Source organism: Colletotrichum higginsianum, chromosome 6 (assembly GCF_001672515.1).
Source record: "Colletotrichum higginsianum IMI 349063 chromosome 6, whole genome shotgun sequence".
Taxonomy (NCBI): Eukaryota; Fungi; Ascomycota; class Sordariomycetes; order Glomerellales; family Glomerellaceae; genus Colletotrichum; species Colletotrichum higginsianum.
In genome coordinates, this window is record NC_030959.1 from 1,362,586 (window position 1) to 1,378,604 (window position 16,019).

The 16,019-nt window shown below is 59.3% G+C and overlaps 5 protein-coding genes across 5 annotated transcripts; 3 read left to right on the forward strand and 2 right to left on the reverse strand.

The window, feature by feature from the left end:
• Nucleotides 1-320: 320 nt before the first annotated feature.
• CH63R_08838 (C2 domain containing protein) lies at nt 321-3,808 on the forward strand (the record flags this gene model as incomplete). Its single annotated transcript, XM_018303812.1, has 2 exons — nt 321-556; nt 628-3,808. The coding sequence occupies 2 exons, from the start codon at nt 321-323 to the stop codon at nt 3,806-3,808; spliced, it is 3,417 nt and encodes a 1,138-aa protein (XP_018155835.1).
• Nucleotides 3,809-4,733: 925 nt separating this feature from the next.
• Nucleotides 4,734-6,458, forward strand: CH63R_08839 (Methionine aminopeptidase 2; the record flags this gene model as incomplete). Its single annotated transcript, XM_018303813.1, has 6 exons — nt 4,734-4,776; nt 4,835-5,622; nt 5,680-5,943; nt 6,012-6,176; nt 6,247-6,333; nt 6,402-6,458. The coding sequence occupies 6 exons, from the start codon at nt 4,734-4,736 to the stop codon at nt 6,456-6,458; spliced, it is 1,404 nt and encodes a 467-aa protein (XP_018155836.1).
• Nucleotides 6,459-7,321: 863 nt separating this feature from the next.
• CH63R_08840 (putative Epoxide hydrolase) lies at nt 7,322-8,338 on the forward strand (the record flags this gene model as incomplete). Its single annotated transcript, XM_018303814.1, has 1 exon — nt 7,322-8,338. The coding sequence occupies one exon, from the start codon at nt 7,322-7,324 to the stop codon at nt 8,336-8,338; it is 1,017 nt and encodes a 338-aa protein (XP_018155837.1).
• Nucleotides 8,339-9,130: 792 nt separating this feature from the next.
• Nucleotides 9,131-10,738, reverse strand: CH63R_08841 (WD repeat domain-containing protein; the record flags this gene model as incomplete). Its single annotated transcript, XM_018303815.1, has 1 exon — nt 9,131-10,738. The coding sequence occupies one exon, from the start codon at nt 10,736-10,738 to the stop codon at nt 9,131-9,133; it is 1,608 nt and encodes a 535-aa protein (XP_018155838.1).
• Nucleotides 10,739-12,778: 2,040 nt separating this feature from the next.
• On the reverse strand, nt 12,779-15,215 carry CH63R_08842 (Glutamine synthetase; the record flags this gene model as incomplete). The annotated part of the gene is made up of 6 exons (XM_018303816.1): nt 12,779-12,816; nt 12,899-13,808; nt 13,862-14,269; nt 14,820-14,912; nt 15,028-15,063; nt 15,213-15,215. 6 exons carry the CDS (start codon nt 15,213-15,215, stop codon nt 12,779-12,781), a joined length of 1,488 nt encoding a protein of 495 aa, XP_018155839.1.
• Nucleotides 15,216-16,019: the final 804 nt, after the last annotated feature.

The following is a 16,019-nucleotide window of genomic DNA, read 5'->3' on the forward strand; positions in this document are numbered from 1 at the left end:
GGCCCCGTCATACTCTCTTTTATTTCGTCATCATCCTCATCGTCATCTTGCGCTGTGCTGTTCTACCCGGCGCCCTCTGTCGTCCGTCGCCGTTTGCTCGACAACGATTGTTTTGATACCCGTCCCAGAGAGCCTCGACTCATGTAACCGGCCCCCAAACCCGGCTCTTTTCTTTCGCTTTGCCGCGCCGGCAGTCCTGTTTCATCCATTTTGTTCAACTTTAAAAAAAAAAAAAACATAGCGGGTAGCGGTCCTCCGAAGACGCAGCTCGCGGAACAGCGCAGCAACAGCAATAACCAACCAACAAACAAACCACAGAAATGGCGGCCGCCAAGTCGAAAGCTCACCCTCTCAATGGCATGCATACAGCCGGAATCTTCGCCGACCCCAGCGTCGACGGGCCCTTGATCGGTACCCTGGTCGCCATTGTCGACCGCGCGAAGAACCTGCCCAACCGCAAGACCATTGGAAAGCAGGATCCCTACTGCGCCGCACGACTCGGCAAGGAAGCAAAGAGGACGACAACAGACGTTCGCGGAGGCCAGACTCCCCGATGGTAATTGCTCCTACTCTCTCCCTCTGGAGAGCCCACAGCCTTCATACCAATACTAATCCCCAATTCTCTAGGGACCAGGAGCTTCGATTTGCTGTCCACGACTCGCCAGACTACTACCAGCTCAAGGTGTCGGTGTTCCACGACGACAAGAAGACGGATCTCATCGGAGAGACATGGATCGATCTGAGGGACATCATTGTGCCTGGCGGCGGCCAAAACGACATCTGGCGCAACTTAATGTTCAAGGGGAAGTACGCTGGCGAGGTGCGCATGGAAATTACATACTACGATCAGCGTCCGAAACCCGAAAAGCCCGTTGCGAAGCCCAAGCCCGTCGACGCGGAGCCCGTCGAGAACCACTATGGCACTATCCCCCGTAAGCAGATCAAGCGTCGTCCGCTACCGTCCGATCCTTTCACAGGCGAAACGCCCGCCGCCCCGTCTCCCGACCAAGCCCCGACCCCGCCCCGTACCGGCGGCCCCAGGGGCCCCAAGGAAATGAGCACTCCTACCCCTCCAGCTCCCGAGGCAAGTCTCTCGGGATCGCGCCCGATGCCCAAGGGCCCAAAGCAGTTGCCGCCAGTCCAGGTGCCGACGCAGTCGCCCTTGCAAGCCATTGAATACAACACCAGCCCGGCCCCCGCGGCTCGCCCCAGTCAGCAAGACTTGGTTGCGCAGTCGCCTCAAGGTGCCTCGCCGCACCCTGCCGAAGTGACACCACAGCACACGCCGAGACACGAGCGCTACGAGAGTCCCTCTTCCCAGTACGACGACAGAGACTACAGCCCAAGGTTTTCATCCCAGGAAATCGTCAACCAGGTCCACTATCGCCAGGGCTCCGAGCCGCCCCGTGAAATGCTCTATTTGGAGGATCAGCGGCAGGCACCCTCTGTCGAGGATGATCGTCCGCCACCTCCGCCCGCTCATAGAAGCCGTGGTAACTCCCAAGACATGGTGGTGAGGAGTGCCTACGACACTCCGCCAAAGTCGGCGGGTGCCATGAGGCAAGATGTCCTCCGAAATGAGGCACATCGCATGTCGTTTTCTCCCGCAGCGTACCCCGGACGGCCCACCTACCGCGGCTTCGATTCGGCTCCCGCCGTCACCAACGCGCTTCCGGCGCCCGAGGATCACCATCACGAGCCGCCCCCTCCGAGGCATCACTCGTACGACGCTCACGTAGAGTACAGATCAATGCAGCCAACGGTGGAAGACGTGCCAGAGACGCCCAACACTTCTGCAAATGCTCATCAACGAAGGATCTCACGTGCACCTCAGTATGAGGAGAGCCAGGAACAAAACCAGCCTCCTCCTCCTCCACCAACACAGCAGTCGCAACAGCATCACTATCACCAGCAACAGCACCAGCAACAGCAGCACCAGCAACAACTGCACCATCAGCAACAACTGCAGCAGGAACAATCTATGCAAGTATCCCATCGCCGCAACTCCCACACGCCGCAGTATGACGAGATGTCACATGATCAGGGCTACGACCAAGTACCTAGTCCCGCGCCCCTGAACATCGGGGGCAGAGGGAGTGCCGGCTCCTCTCGCCAGCGGGGACACTCGCCGCAACCTGGCTACTCGCGAGGGGACGAGACGTCTCAGGCGGGCCGCTACAGCACCTCGCCTCGTCCGGATTACCAGCCAAGAGGGGACGAACTGGTGTTCGCAGGCCGAGGCGGCGCTTCTCCTGGCCGCTACAGCACCTCGCCACAGCCAGATTATCAACAAGATTATCAGCTGAGAGGCGATGAGCTGGTACTTGCTGGCAGAGGGAACGTATCGCCGGGTCACTACAGCACTTCCCCGCAGCCGTATCCCAGGGGCGACGAGATGGCTCGTCGTCAGCAAGTCTCTCCCATAGCGACGCGGGATTTCGCTCCGAGCCCGATGGACGGATCGCCGTATCACTCGCACTCTCGCAGCCAGAACCAGTTCACACCGCAGCGGTCTGAGCTGTCGGGTAGCGAGATCACGGCCCACGGCATGCCCGCCGTACCGGCCTCGTTGGTGCCGGGCGTCGATCACGCCATCTCGCAAGAGGTTTCGGACCGCATCTACGACGAGAGACGCCAGCAACGGCGCTACACTGATCAGAGTACGACGGCCCCAACCCGCGGAAGGCATCATAGCGAGCCTGTTGGGTACGACGTCAACTACTCAAACCAGACATACGTCCCACCGGGATACAACTCCCGGTCGTCAACATATGGTGCCCCTCCACCCGACATGAACAGGGGGCGGGGCCCTTCGCCGAACCCAATGAGGGGACGAGGCGCCTCTCCCAATCCTATGATGGCGCGAGGCTCTTCACCGAATCCCATGATGGCCCGGGGGTCTTCTCCCAATCCCATGACGGCACGAGGCGCCTCGCCGAACCCCGCAGCCAGAAGGGGCGTTTCACCTCAGCCTCCTCCACAGCACATGAGGTCGCGAGGCATCTCTCCTAATCCTCAAACGCAGCACACGATCAAGCGGAAGTCTGTTAGTCCCGCGCCGCCTCCGTCTGATCATCGAAGGCTGTCCGGTATTCCGTTCGGCCCCGACTCATATGACATGCTCAACCCAGCGGTGTCGACGACCAACAGCGACATCTCGAGGCCTGATCCGAACGAGAAGATCATTACCCACGACGGACGTGAGATTGACCCTTCGGATCATCTCCCCATGGACACGTGGGCGCCGGAGCCGGAGCCCAAGGGCCCCAAGACACCGGCCTCGGCTTCCACCCGATCACGGGCGTCTCCTGCCGGTGCTCAGCCCATGCCCACGAGCGGCCGTCGTCAGCTTCGTATTGCAGCCCGGCCCCAGTCCCAAGCCTCCTCACCTGTGACGTACGGATCGGAGCCGTACCACATCCCCGGCACCCCCCCTACTATGAACAATGGTAGCCGGAACCGGCTCCAGAAGAAGACGCAGCGCACGTCAGCTCTTCCTTCGACGTCGCCGGCGGGATCCAGCCCCCTAGCTCCCATTTCTTCACACAACTACCAGGGCAGCGGTAGTGACTTCACACCGCCGCGCTTGCCAAGGGCGAGCACCTGGGATTACCCCAGCGAGAACCACGCGCCACAGTACGGCAGCTCTCCGGGAGGGACCTATGGCGGCAACGCACCTCCTATCCCTGCCAAGGTCCCTCTGCCCGTCATGAGCGGCGCGAACGGCGACAACGAGTGGGCGCTGATGCAGGAAATGAGCCGTATCGACATAGGCGCCGGTCGCTCCAGGCGTCATCGGCACTACTGAGCGACGGTCGCACATGATTCACGGCGCGGCGTTCTCACACGGGTGGTCATGTATTTGTACTCTATTTGCCGGATGCGGGATTGGGTTTTCAGGATTGCATGGGGCGAGGGTTTGAGTGAATAAAGCGCAGAACATGGCTTGGGCTACGGAGTGGTCTTGACATGATAGGATGGTTTGGCAATGCTGTAAACAGCCGGAATTCGATTTCTCCACGTTCAAAATGTAGGCTTTGCTCATCAGCGTCTATCGTGACGTCCCCCCGTCAACATGTGATTTATTTGTGGGACATAAGCTGGTTTTGGGGCGCCCTGATAGCCGTGCAAGTGTCTCACGAAGTGTTCTCCCTCATTGATGTAGATAAATACAGAGAGCCATCTAGACCATCCGTAGACCACGTGAACAATTTCTCATCTTAGCGAGATCGTCCTTATACGATACTCCAGCGACTATGCGTCAGCTAGGGATTGGCTTAACGACAGTAGAGAGCTTTATCAGAGACAGAAGACGCAATTTACGAAACGGTTCCCTCACCTATCTCGACTGCGACCGCCCGCCATTGAGAAACAGGTGCGGGCTCGTTTAGGCGACAAAAACCTCCTGAGGGGAAGGCGGTTCCGCGCCTGCTTCGGGAAATCATGTCGGTTTCGTTTAGTCTTGCCATCGAACTTCGGCTTCACTTTCTCACAACAACAGCCCGTCAGCCACAGACGTCGGTTGACAACCGCCCCCACGCCCTTTGATTGACAAGCACCGCGTAAAAATCTGACCACCTCTTTGCCTCTCGTTGTTCGTAAGGAAATAAAAAGGCGCTCTTCTGCTCGACCCTCTCCTCACTCTCGTCATCCTCTCTTCCTTCCCATATAGATTCTTTCTACTCCATCATTGCACCATCTTCCAATCCGGCAGTCCAGCCTTTCATGTCGGAATGGGCTCCAAAACACCTGATGACCAGATTCCTGGAGGCAATGGTATGGTGATCGGTAGACCCGTGTTTGCGTGTGATAAATACTTACATTCTATCCTCAGGCGGTCCACTCTCAGCCAGCTCTTCCTCCGCCGGCGGGGAACCTCGCGGCGCACACCTCTCCCGCGATGGTGATGCCAGTCTTGGAGACCAGGGCGATGACGATGACGACGAAGCAGACAATGATGACGTTGGCTCCAGACCCTTGAAGACTGATGACGGCCCAAAGAAGAAGAAAAAGAAGCCAAAGAAGAAGAAGAAGAAGTCTGCTGCCGTTAAAAAGCAGCAGTCATCGCCCCCGAGGGTGCCGCTGACCGACATCTTCCCTTCCGGGGAATACCCAGCCGGCGAGTATCTCGCCTACGACAAGGCCCCTCCCGCGACCGTGAACACGTCCCGCACGACAGCCGCGGAGCTGCGCTACCTGAGCCGCCGGCACCTCGAAGACCCGGAGCTACTCAACGACTACCGCAAGGCCGCCGAGGTGCACCGCCAGGTCCGTCACTGGGTCCAGGAGACGGTAAAGCCCGGCTGGACGCTCCTCGATATCGCGACTGGCATCGAGGACGGCGTGCGCTCGCTGCTGGCGAACCAGGGAATCGAGCCCGGCGACAATCTACGGTCTGGCATGGGGTTCCCTACGGGGCTGTGCCTCAACAATGAGACGGCGCACTACACGCCGAACCCCGGACAGAAGGACGTCGTGCTGCAGTACGGAGACGTCATGAAGGTTGATTACGGCGTGCAGGTCAACGGGTGGATCGTCGATAGCGCCTTCACCATGAGCTTCGACCCGACGTACGACAACCTCTTAGCCGCGGCTAGAGATGCAACGAACTCGGGTATCAAGGTGAGTGTCACGCGCACACTCGCAAACCCTACTGCTACGATGACTAACTATTCCCAGGCTGCTGGGATCGACGTCCGCATCTGCGACGTCAGCGCCGAGATCCAGGAGGCGATGGAGAGCTACGAGGTCGAGATCCGCGGCAAGACATACCCTGTCCGGGCGGTGCGCAACATCTGCGCCCACGACATCAAGCGCTACCGAATCCACGGCGGCAAGTCGATTCCCTTCATCCGGAACAACGATCAGACCAAGATGGAGGAGGGAGAGATTTTTGCCATTGAGACGTTTGGGACGACGGGCCGCGGCAAGCTGTATGACGATGTGAGTAATTCCGTACACATTGAGAAGGCACTCAAGAAGAGAGTGATCGGCTGATTGTGTGTTTTCAGGTCGGCGTCTACGGGTACGGGCTGCAGCATGACGCTCCCGCGCAGGTGAGGTTGCCCTTCGCCTCTGCGAACCGCCTGTACAAGACAATCAGGGAGCAGTTCGGGAGCATTGTTTTCTGCCGACGTTACCTGGGCCGTCTTGGACTGGCGCGCTACTTGGCCGGGGTGAGTTTTCCGGTGTTCCATATCTGGCGACGTTGGAAGGTCACCCTGCTAATGAGGTGATGTCTCACAGTTGAACTGTCTGGTTTCGAACGGCGTACTTGAGTCGTACGCACCGCTGGCAGACATCAAGGGGTCGTACTCCTCGCAGTTTGAGCATGTAGGTTTCACCCCTGGTTTGGGGGTCCCCCCCAAGACTACAGGACAGACAACTAACTCTGCGACTAGACGATCCTGCTGCGGGAGTCCAGCAAGGAGATTATGAGTCGAGGAAGTGACTATTGATCAGGTTGATCGAGCAGGGGAAGATTCGCTATAAAGATTAGAGATCACCAGCAAGGCTTGCGCAGGTGGCGTATACGAACAATTGCGACGTAGTTTTGGCATTCGGGGGGATTCAACATCTCTGGCGAGAGGATGCTTCATCAAATAAAGAGGGCTGGTTCAACATCGCCCTCACCTGTTCGCAGGATTACCACTTCTGGAATTCGCACTATTCACCTTCGTTTAGTAGTTTGTTTAGTCTATCAGAAATCATGTCTCAATTGACTTTCAAGAACAGATATGCGCTCCAAGTGTAGTTCTGGCGTCCGTATAGCACAAGACTCCAGATGTTCTTCAATTGTTGACTTGCTCGGATATCTTCTTTATTTTATGATAGCCTTTCTTCGCCATCAACACCTGAACTGACCTTCACAGAGCAAGGGATGAACCCGAATTTGATGCGGACGAAGTGTTTGGAGACGGCTTTAAAGCAGTGTGGAAGCGATTTCCTGCAACATTTCCCCGCGAATAAAGAAAGCCCTGAGCTAGCGATAACCCGTGTGTTGCGACAGATGAGGCTACCTACTCTAGTGGCGTTTGTGCCGATGAGGGGGGGGGGGGGGGGGGGACGAGAGCGAAGGATCGCCAAGTAAGGCACCGTCTTAGTCGAAGGCCGGCCGGAAACATTTCGCTGACTTTCTGCTTCGGACATTAATCCCTTATAAGCCGCCCCCGCCAACACTCCGGACCTCGTTTGGCGACAACGGGCTTGTCTCGCGAAACCGGGGTTTTTTTGAACTGTAGTCTACCAAAGATTTGGGTTCTCTCAACGTATCGCAAAACCAACGGCACAATCTAATCGACGGCTGACACTGTCGGACACAATGGCATCATCATCCCTCCCCTCCAAGACCCTCCAGGTCTCGCCCACGATCACGTACAAGTACTACTACTCCCCGGCCTCCGAGCCGGCCCTGCAGACCCTGCTCTTCCTCCACGGCTTCCCCTCCACCGCGGCCGACTTCCGCCCGCAGCTCGAGCACTTCGCGTCCCGGGGCTACGGCGTCCTCGCGCCCGACCTCCTCGGCTACGGCGGGACCTCGAAGCCGGCCGACGCGCGCGAGTACGTCTGGCGCGCCATGAGCGCCCACGTCGCCGCCATCCTCGACGCCGAGGGCCTTGCGGGCCGCGCCGTCGTCGGCGTGGGCCACGACCTGGGCTCCTGGTTCCTGAGCCGGCTGTGCCACCTCCTGCCGCCGCGGCTCGGGCTCGCGGGGCTCGTCTTCCTGGACGTCGGGTACGCCCCGCCCGGCGGGCGGTTCGACGTCGAGGCGATCAACCGCGTGACGGCGGATGCGGCGACGGGCGACGAGCGGTTCCGGTACTGGGACCTCTTCGCGGGCGGGCCGGAGGCCGTCGCGCTGATGGACCGCGAGGCCGCGTCCGTGGTGTCGCTGATGCACGCGCCGCCCGGCGTGATGGCGGCAAACCTCGGCCCGCGGGGGCGGGCGAGGGAGTGGGTGTCCGCGGGCCGTGTGGTCGCGCCGGCGGCGGCGGCGGCGGCCGGGGACGCCTTCGCCACGGAGGCCTACCTGCGGGAGAAGACCGCCGTGTTCCAGGAGGGCGGGTGGACGGGGCCGACGAATTGGTACAGGGCGCTGCGGGACAACCTCTCGTTGGAGGACGAGAGGGACATGGAGAAGGGGATCCGGGTGCCGGTGATGGTGGTCGGGTGCGGGCGGGACGAGATGACGACGGCGGGGCTGCAGGACCAGATGACGAGGCCGTGGGCCGGGGCCGGGTACCGCTTCGAGGTGCTCGACACGGGGCACTGGGTCATGCTCGAGGACGCGGCGGGGACGAACAGGTTGCTGGGCGAGTTTCTGGACGGTCTTCCCTGACCGCGAGGGTTGTGGCGTGCGGGGTGACGGGCTCTCTTCTGTCTGGCGGGTGTCTACATACACTCCTTTCGTTCAGTCCGAGAGGAGCCCACTAGTTGGAAGACATAACTTGTACGAGGAAACGAAAGATGGAGCTCTCGAAGGGGGGGAGAGGGGAGACATCAACGGCAACATGCTCTGTTGGAGCCCTCTCTGCGATGTCCCCCGGCCGCCCCTGATGAGGAATCTCATGACGAGGGGGAGGTGACGGGCAATGTCTTTGTAAGGTTGAACCAGAGAGACCTGGAGGGTGTTCCAATTTTTCATGTCCGCAGCACCTCGTAAGATGGGTTCGGGTAAAGGACCCGTTCTATATCGACACAATTATTCTCTTGTCTCCTTTTTGTCTGCTTTCTTCCTCACTCTCTCGCCCCCCCTCCACCACACCCCCCTTTTTTTTGATCCCCAACGCCATCGCAATGCATCAGTGACCCAAGACGATCCGGTCGCACAATCGACGTCCCTCGGAGACGGATCGTGAGCTTTCCTCCATCCTTCCCCCAACCTGGCAGGCCATGCATGCATGAACCCCTCCCTCCCCCCTGTCCGTCATCCTCTTCCCCATGATCCTCTCACGGGTACTGCGAGGCGCCGGGCGTATACACAACGATCAATCGAGGATTGCCAGATAGTCTCGGAAGCCACAAGACATTCCAGAAAACACAGAAGAAATAAACAAACCAAAATCTTTCAGGAAAAAAAGAAGAAGGGAAAAAAAAAACCCTTCACCAAACATTCAGAGGCCGATCCCCCTCAAGCAGACCCCATCATCAAACTCTCCACCATGCCCCCTGTCTCGCACGCGAGCTGGGCCTTCTCGACCTCGTTCCCGACGCGGCGCCTCAGCGTCCGGAAGCCCTCGAACAGCTCGGCGCTCGCGGCGGCATACTCGGCGTACAGCTCGACAAGCACGAGACCGACCTCGACACAGACGCTCACGTACCGCGGGTCAATGATGTGGTTGCACGTCCACTTGAGCACCGGCTGCACCGTCCTCTCGTCGCGGCCCACGAGCGCGTCCCGCACGGCGGACCGGTGTCGCAGCGCCAGCAACAGCGTCAGCACGGCGAGCGGGGAGTGGTCTTTGCCCTGCGGGTCGAGGACCTGGTCGAGGGCGCTCGCGTAGCGGCCGTGGCGCAGGGCCTTCTGCCAGGCAGCCTCCTTGGCGCGGGAGACGCGGGCGTCCTGCGCGACGATGACCTCAGCCTGGCCCTCGCCTAGGGTCTCGAGGCGGCGGTGGGCGGCAGCCTTGCGCTTTCGCGTCTTGGTGACGCTGTCGTGTTGGTCGAGGGTGCCGGCGATGAGAGCGGCCATCTCGCGCTCGCGCTCCTTGTGGCGGGTGGCCTCGGGTCCCGTGAGGCGCGTGCGGACGGAGAGCACGCCGGACTGCATGCCGACGACGAGGTGGCGGTCGGCGTGGTCGGCCGAGTCGGAGGCCGAGAGCACGCGGAGAGAGAGGATGGGCGAGGGGTACTTTGTCGACGAGACGACGTTCCAGGCCGTCGTCTCAAAGACCTTGACGTGGCCGTCGAGTCCACCCGTGACGAGGCGGGTGCCGTTGGAGGCGAGGCTGAGGGAGGTGACGGTCTTTTGGTGGTTGGAGATCTGGTGGATAGGACGGGCGGCAACGAGGTCGAGGACGGAGACGTTGGGGCCGGAGGAGGCGAGCAGGGTGGTGCCCGAAGACAGGGGCAGGACGGACTCGACCGGGGCGGCGTGCTTGAAGGTCATGACGGCGGCGTTGGTGCCTATTCTCGGGTCCCAGATCTTGACGGTGGAGTCGTAGGAGCCCGAGACGAGCATGTTGCTGACGCCCGAGGGCGAGGTGGCTGGGAAGAACTCGGCACAGCGGACGTAGTCTGAGTGGCCGACGAAGGTGTGGGTCGGGTCGTTGGCCGTGAGGTCCCAGAGGCGGACCGTCTTGTCGTCGGAGGCGGAGAGCAGGGTGGTGGGCTGGGCGTCGGAGAAGCGGGTGGCCCAGACGGGCTGGCGGTGCTTGGTCCAGGTCTTGAGGATGGAGCGCGAGTGGGTGTCGAAGACCTGCATGCGTCCCGTGTCCTCGGCGGCAACGAGGACGCGGCCGTCGCGGCGCAGGGAGCCGGAGCGGGCGACGTCGGCGAATCGCGTGATGGTCTTCTCGAGCTTGCGGGTGCGCGACGAGTAGAGCTGGACGCGGGTGCCGGTGGTGACGGCGAACATGCCGTCCGACGAGGTCGAGGAGATGTGTGTGATCGGGTACGACGTCGGCGAAGGGATCTGGAGCTGGTTCTTGAACGACTTCCAGTAGCGCTGCTCGGCCGTCACGGGGGACGGGCCCGAGGGCAGCTTCACCTGCGGGAGGGGTCCCACGAGGGCTGCCATTGTGATGTTGTGCTGTGTGGATGGGCTTCCCTTTCTTCTTATGCGTCGATCGAGGTTATGAAGGTAGCGTCTGTGCGGGAGAGGAAGTTGTTGTGGATGGAGACGAAGGGAGAGAGACAGCGCGCAATGGGGGGTGTCGTCGTCGTGATGGACGTTGGCGATAGTTTTTTGGAGTTTGGCTACCTAGGGAAAAAAAAGATCTCTGAATTGAGAATTTCTTTGGAAGCTAGTCTTCTTTTAGCCTAGCGCACACCCCACGTTGTCGCGATAAGATAAGATGCGGGGCCGGGGACCTCGAAGCTTGGGAACTATTGCAGGTGACAACGAGACTCGGGTGGATGAACGAGCTATTCAAATCCGAGCTGTAGAATTCGAATGTGCCCTTCGTATTACTTGGGTCTGGTCAACTTGTATGATCTACAGTTCTCATAGAATCATGGAAATGCGGTGCTGCATATGAAGTTTCCATGGTTTCACTCAATTACTTACATTCCTGACTCCAACTTCAGGCAGAGAAAGCTCAGTTGACAGCTTGGCTATCACCAGTTTCATGGCCACAGCTCAAACTCCAACCTCCCCACCGAAAGCAGCAAAGAGTAGGAAATACATGCATTCGGTATTCCGGTAAATCTCCATCCGCAACATCAAACTCAAGGTCCCCGCGACACCGCGCCGTCAACTGTCCGTCCGTCCACCTTGCCGAATCCAACATCCGAACCCCTCCGTCCCGGACAATCACCACCACCAACCACCACACCCACCGCGATTCAGCCGCCGACCCCATATCCAAACATCTTGGCATCAAACCACGCACACCAGAAACGTCGGCAGTTGGAGTCCCCCCTCTCTCCATCGAGGCTGTCCCCAATGCACGACACAATATTCCCCGTGTTCTGGGTTACGAGGCCGACGGCCATCCGTTCCATCCATTCATCCATCCGTCCAACACCGCCACACGTCCACGCAAACCATACACACCCCCCTCTCAAAAAAAAAAACTAAGCCCCAAACCATCCCTCGGGAAACCTTCTTCTAGGATGGCCTCACTTCTCTCCTTCACCGACACGACATCGCTCACCGCTTGTGCCGTCCCATCGTCGCCAGGCCCGACAGGCAGACCCTTGGCCCTCGCCTCGTACAGGTAATATTCACCGACGACGTCTCATCCAGCTCGATCGAGGGCGGCCAAAACACTTGCAGTCCTCGCCTCAGCTTCAGAAGCTCGTCATCGTCACTTTGACGCTCTTGGTTCTCTCTTTTCTCTTTCCTTTCCCCCCCCGTTTCTATTCACTCCATCAGACGGTGATATCATCGCCCGCAGTCCGTTCTCTTAGAGGCAGCCTGGCGGACGGACGGACGACCGAATCCTTCGTCCCAAGTCTCTTTCGGGGCTGGGCATCAAAAAGTCTATAATAAAAACAAAAGTCTTAACCCCCCTTGCACTTTCTTGGCCTGAAGCCTTCCCTGCCAATTTCGCCAAACCTTAAAAAAATTCAAACATGAGAAATTTGCGGCCAGGGAACAAACGAATGGTTAACCGCGTTTCCCCTTCCCCCAAAAGAAAAACGGTCAAAACTCGCTCGGAAGAGGAACCGTCCGCAGTGCCGTAATTTGAGGGTACGGACGGGTCACGATCGACGGCGACGGTAGGACAGCGAAAGGGTGTTCGCGTCCGCGCGCGGCGTCTAGCACATTGAGCCCCACGGGCCGCGTTTATCAAAACGAGAAAGAAGACGAGATAAAGGGGAACACTCCGAGCGCAAGCGTCTCGGAATGCAGTGTCCGATCTCGCATCTTCAAGAATGACGTCGTGACATCGCGAACTGACTGTGCAAACCTTGGACTGAGTATGATGGAGCTCGACATCGAGCTGGCGCTGGGTGAATAGGGACAAGTGGTGATTTTTGAACTTTGTTTTTGAATTCTCATTGACCCGTAATAACCTTGTCTGATCTATGTAACACGCTGATAAAAGCATATTCAAAACAGCTGGGAGCCGTTGAACTAGGGTATACCATCCTCTCTCTTTTGCTTCTCCCCTTACGCGACGGAACCGAAAATAGTCTCCATCATGATACCTGCGAGACGTTGTTAGCATTGCTACACCAACCATTACATCGCTCCGTGGACGGAGGCGGGAAGGGGGTTTATCAAACTCACCAGTAATTCTGTAGGGGTCGGCATTTGAGGCGGGGCGGCGGTCCTCAAAGTAACCGTAGCCCTTGGCGGCGCACTCTCTGGGGATGCGGATCGAGGCACCACGGTTGGCGACTCCGTAAGAGAACTGGTCGATGGAGCCCGTCTCGTGGCGGCCGGTGAGACGCTTCTCGTTGCCCTCGCCGTAGACGGCGATGTGCTCCTTGTGGCGGCCCTCGAGCTTCTTGATAGCAGCCTCGATGTGCTTCATGCCGCCCTCAACACGCATCTCCTTGGTGGAGAAGTTGGAGTGCAGGCCAGCGCCGTTCCAGTCGCCGGGGATGGGCTTGGGCTCGACCGAGACCTTGGCGCCGAACTCCTCAGCGATGCGGGCCAGGAGGAAGCGGGCGAGCCAGAGGTGGTCACCCATCTCGATGCCGACGCAGGGGCCGACCTGGAACTCCCACTGGGCGGGCATGACCTCGGCGTTGGTGCCCGAGATCTTGACGCCAGAGTAGAGGCAGGCCTTGTAGTGAGCGTCGACGATGTCGCGCTGGACGACCTTGCCGGCGCCGACACCGCAGTAGTAGGGGCCCTGGGGGGCGGGGAAGCCGTTAGCGGGCCAGCCGAAGGGGCGGTTGCTAAGGTCGAGCAGAGTGTACTCTTGCTCGAGGCCGAACCAGGGGTCGTGGGCGGCGTGAGCCTCCATCAGCTTGGCGCACTCATGTCTGTAGTTGTACTTGTTGGGGGTGCCGTCGGCATTCCAGCACTCGGCGAGGACGAGGATGTTGGGGGATCCACGGAAGGGGTCGGGGAAGACGGCGACGGGCTTCAGGTAGACGTCAGAGTTGTCGCCGGGGGCTTGGTTGGTGGAGGAACCATCAAAGTTCCACATAGGAAGGTCCTCGGGGGTGTACTCCTTCTCCTTGAGCGTCTAGATGAGCACGTGACGGTTAGCTTGGTGTGCTGTGCGATGGACGACAGTACGTCGCAAATGCGTGCGCATGAAAGAAAGTGCCCCTCTTCTTCTGAACCCGTCTCCAGCCGACCAAGCTCGTGGGCCAACTTGGCTACCGAGGCTGACATCATGCGATGCGCCTTGCCGTCAAGCTGACGATGCCAGGCGGAGCTACGGGTACTCCAGCGGCCCCATGCGTTTTGGGGTCTTTGGGGCAGCCTGTGGAGGACGTCCACCGTCATCCACTTCTTGGCCGGCGGCGGCGACTTGGCCCCTAGCCAGCTCACCGAAGACACGCCGACGGCCCAAAGGGCGCAAAAATACGACTGGCAAGAACCTCCAATAGCCGAGCTACGGCGTTGAACCCTGCAGCTGGAGGTCCTCGGTGTCTTGGGGCAAAGGGCCAGGCGATCGATATGTTGTGTGGGGTGGGGTTCCTTGCAGGACCGAGTCGTGACCGAATCCTGTCAGCCAGACAACCGGTCCGGTCTGAACAGCCAACCGGTACGTACCGGCTGCTCACCACCACCACCACCACCGCCACAACGCACCCGCACTTGGAGGGGCAGAAAGTCTCGGTGTTTCGACCCCCCCGCCAAGCCACAGTGCATATCGATGCCGTGTCTTTGCTACCCCTCGGCCGCAAACACCCTTTGAGCCCGCTATTTCTAGCCGGAACTCGGAGACGGTGACCCCCCCCGAGAGGGACATGTATCCAAAGTGCGGAGGACTGCGCCCCCCAGATCTTGTCGCAATAGTTGCTGCAGGCAGAGAGGGAAATATGGACCTGGGTCACAGCATTCCTCACTCTCTCTCAGCCTGCGACATGTTGCAGAACAAAGACCTGGGTGACAATCCTCACTGGGAGGGTTATACGGCTTTGAGTGGTGTTTGCGACCGATGAAGACCCTGCCGAGACCAGGAAAGGAGGAAACCGAAAAAGGAAAGGAGGGGCAAAATGGAACAAGGCGAATGTCGCAAACTTACCCTCGACTTGGAGCGGGTCTCGCCGTCAGCATCGATCCAGATGTACTCGGCCATGATTTGGCCCTTCTGGTCAAGCTTGAGGTACTTGGCCAACTATTCGGGTTGTCAGCACGGAGTTGCCCTTTTTCTATTTCGTGATGCGCCAAAGCTGCCAGCAGGATCGCGTCTCCTGCTGGGCTCAGTCATCGGGCGGTGGGTGTAATCTCACAGTCTCGGGCCTAGAGGTGAAAGCAGCTTCTGTCGCCTAGGAGGGAAAGTTATGTTAGCCATCTTGCGTCTTCGGTTTCTTGGGCCAAAACATCGTGATCATTTTGGAGGGGTTCCCGTGCGCTGTCGGGTCGGGATCCGAACAGACGCCGGGTGTGGGGAATGGATGAAGAGAAAGCAACTTACCATTTTTGCGGTTGTGTGTGATGTGATTTGGGGGAAGAAAATACGAGCAGGATCCAATCGAGGTCCAAAAAGATTCGAGCGGGAGAAAAGATCTATAGATCTAGGTGTCGATAGAGAAGAGTGGGATAGAGAGGATGGATTTGGAAGTAGAGAAGGGGGTTCGATAAGAGCAGCAGACGAAGCGGGCGGTTGAGGGTTTTATGTTTTCCATCCGTTGCCCGTCGGGGGAAGCAAAGGTACAGGAGGGACTCTCGCTCGCTCTCTCTCTCTCTCTTCCTCGCACACATGCTGGCGCCGCGGCGGCGGCGATGCGTCGATGCTTTCTCTCTCTTCCGTCCAATCTGCAAGGTACCGTCGAGATACAAGCCGACGACCGCGACCTTCGCCCACGAACCCTCGCAGGCGGCCGGTACAGAATCGTCACTCTGGCTCCCCACCCAGGTTCCTTTCTGGTCCTCCTCAGCCCAAAGATAAGGCCCTGCCCGCCTGCGGCTGCAGGGGTGTGGCTGGGCTTTTTCTGGCTCCTGGTATCGATTACGGGTGGGGTTGGGAGGGGTGGGTTGGTGGGGTGTACCGTGTGGCCCCGGAAACACGCTTCCTGCCATTCGCCCGCCAACCCAGAGTTTGGGGGGACCACAGCTATTACATGCCACCTTTGATTTGGTTCCCAGGGTCTCGCGCTGCCCAAAGTCTAGGTACTTGCACGCCGCCACAGGCTCCCCCCTCCCGTCCACCCACTGCCCGCCGCTTGCACCGCTATTAGAGGTATCCCTACGCCCGCCCGCCGTCTCGCAACCAACGGGCTTC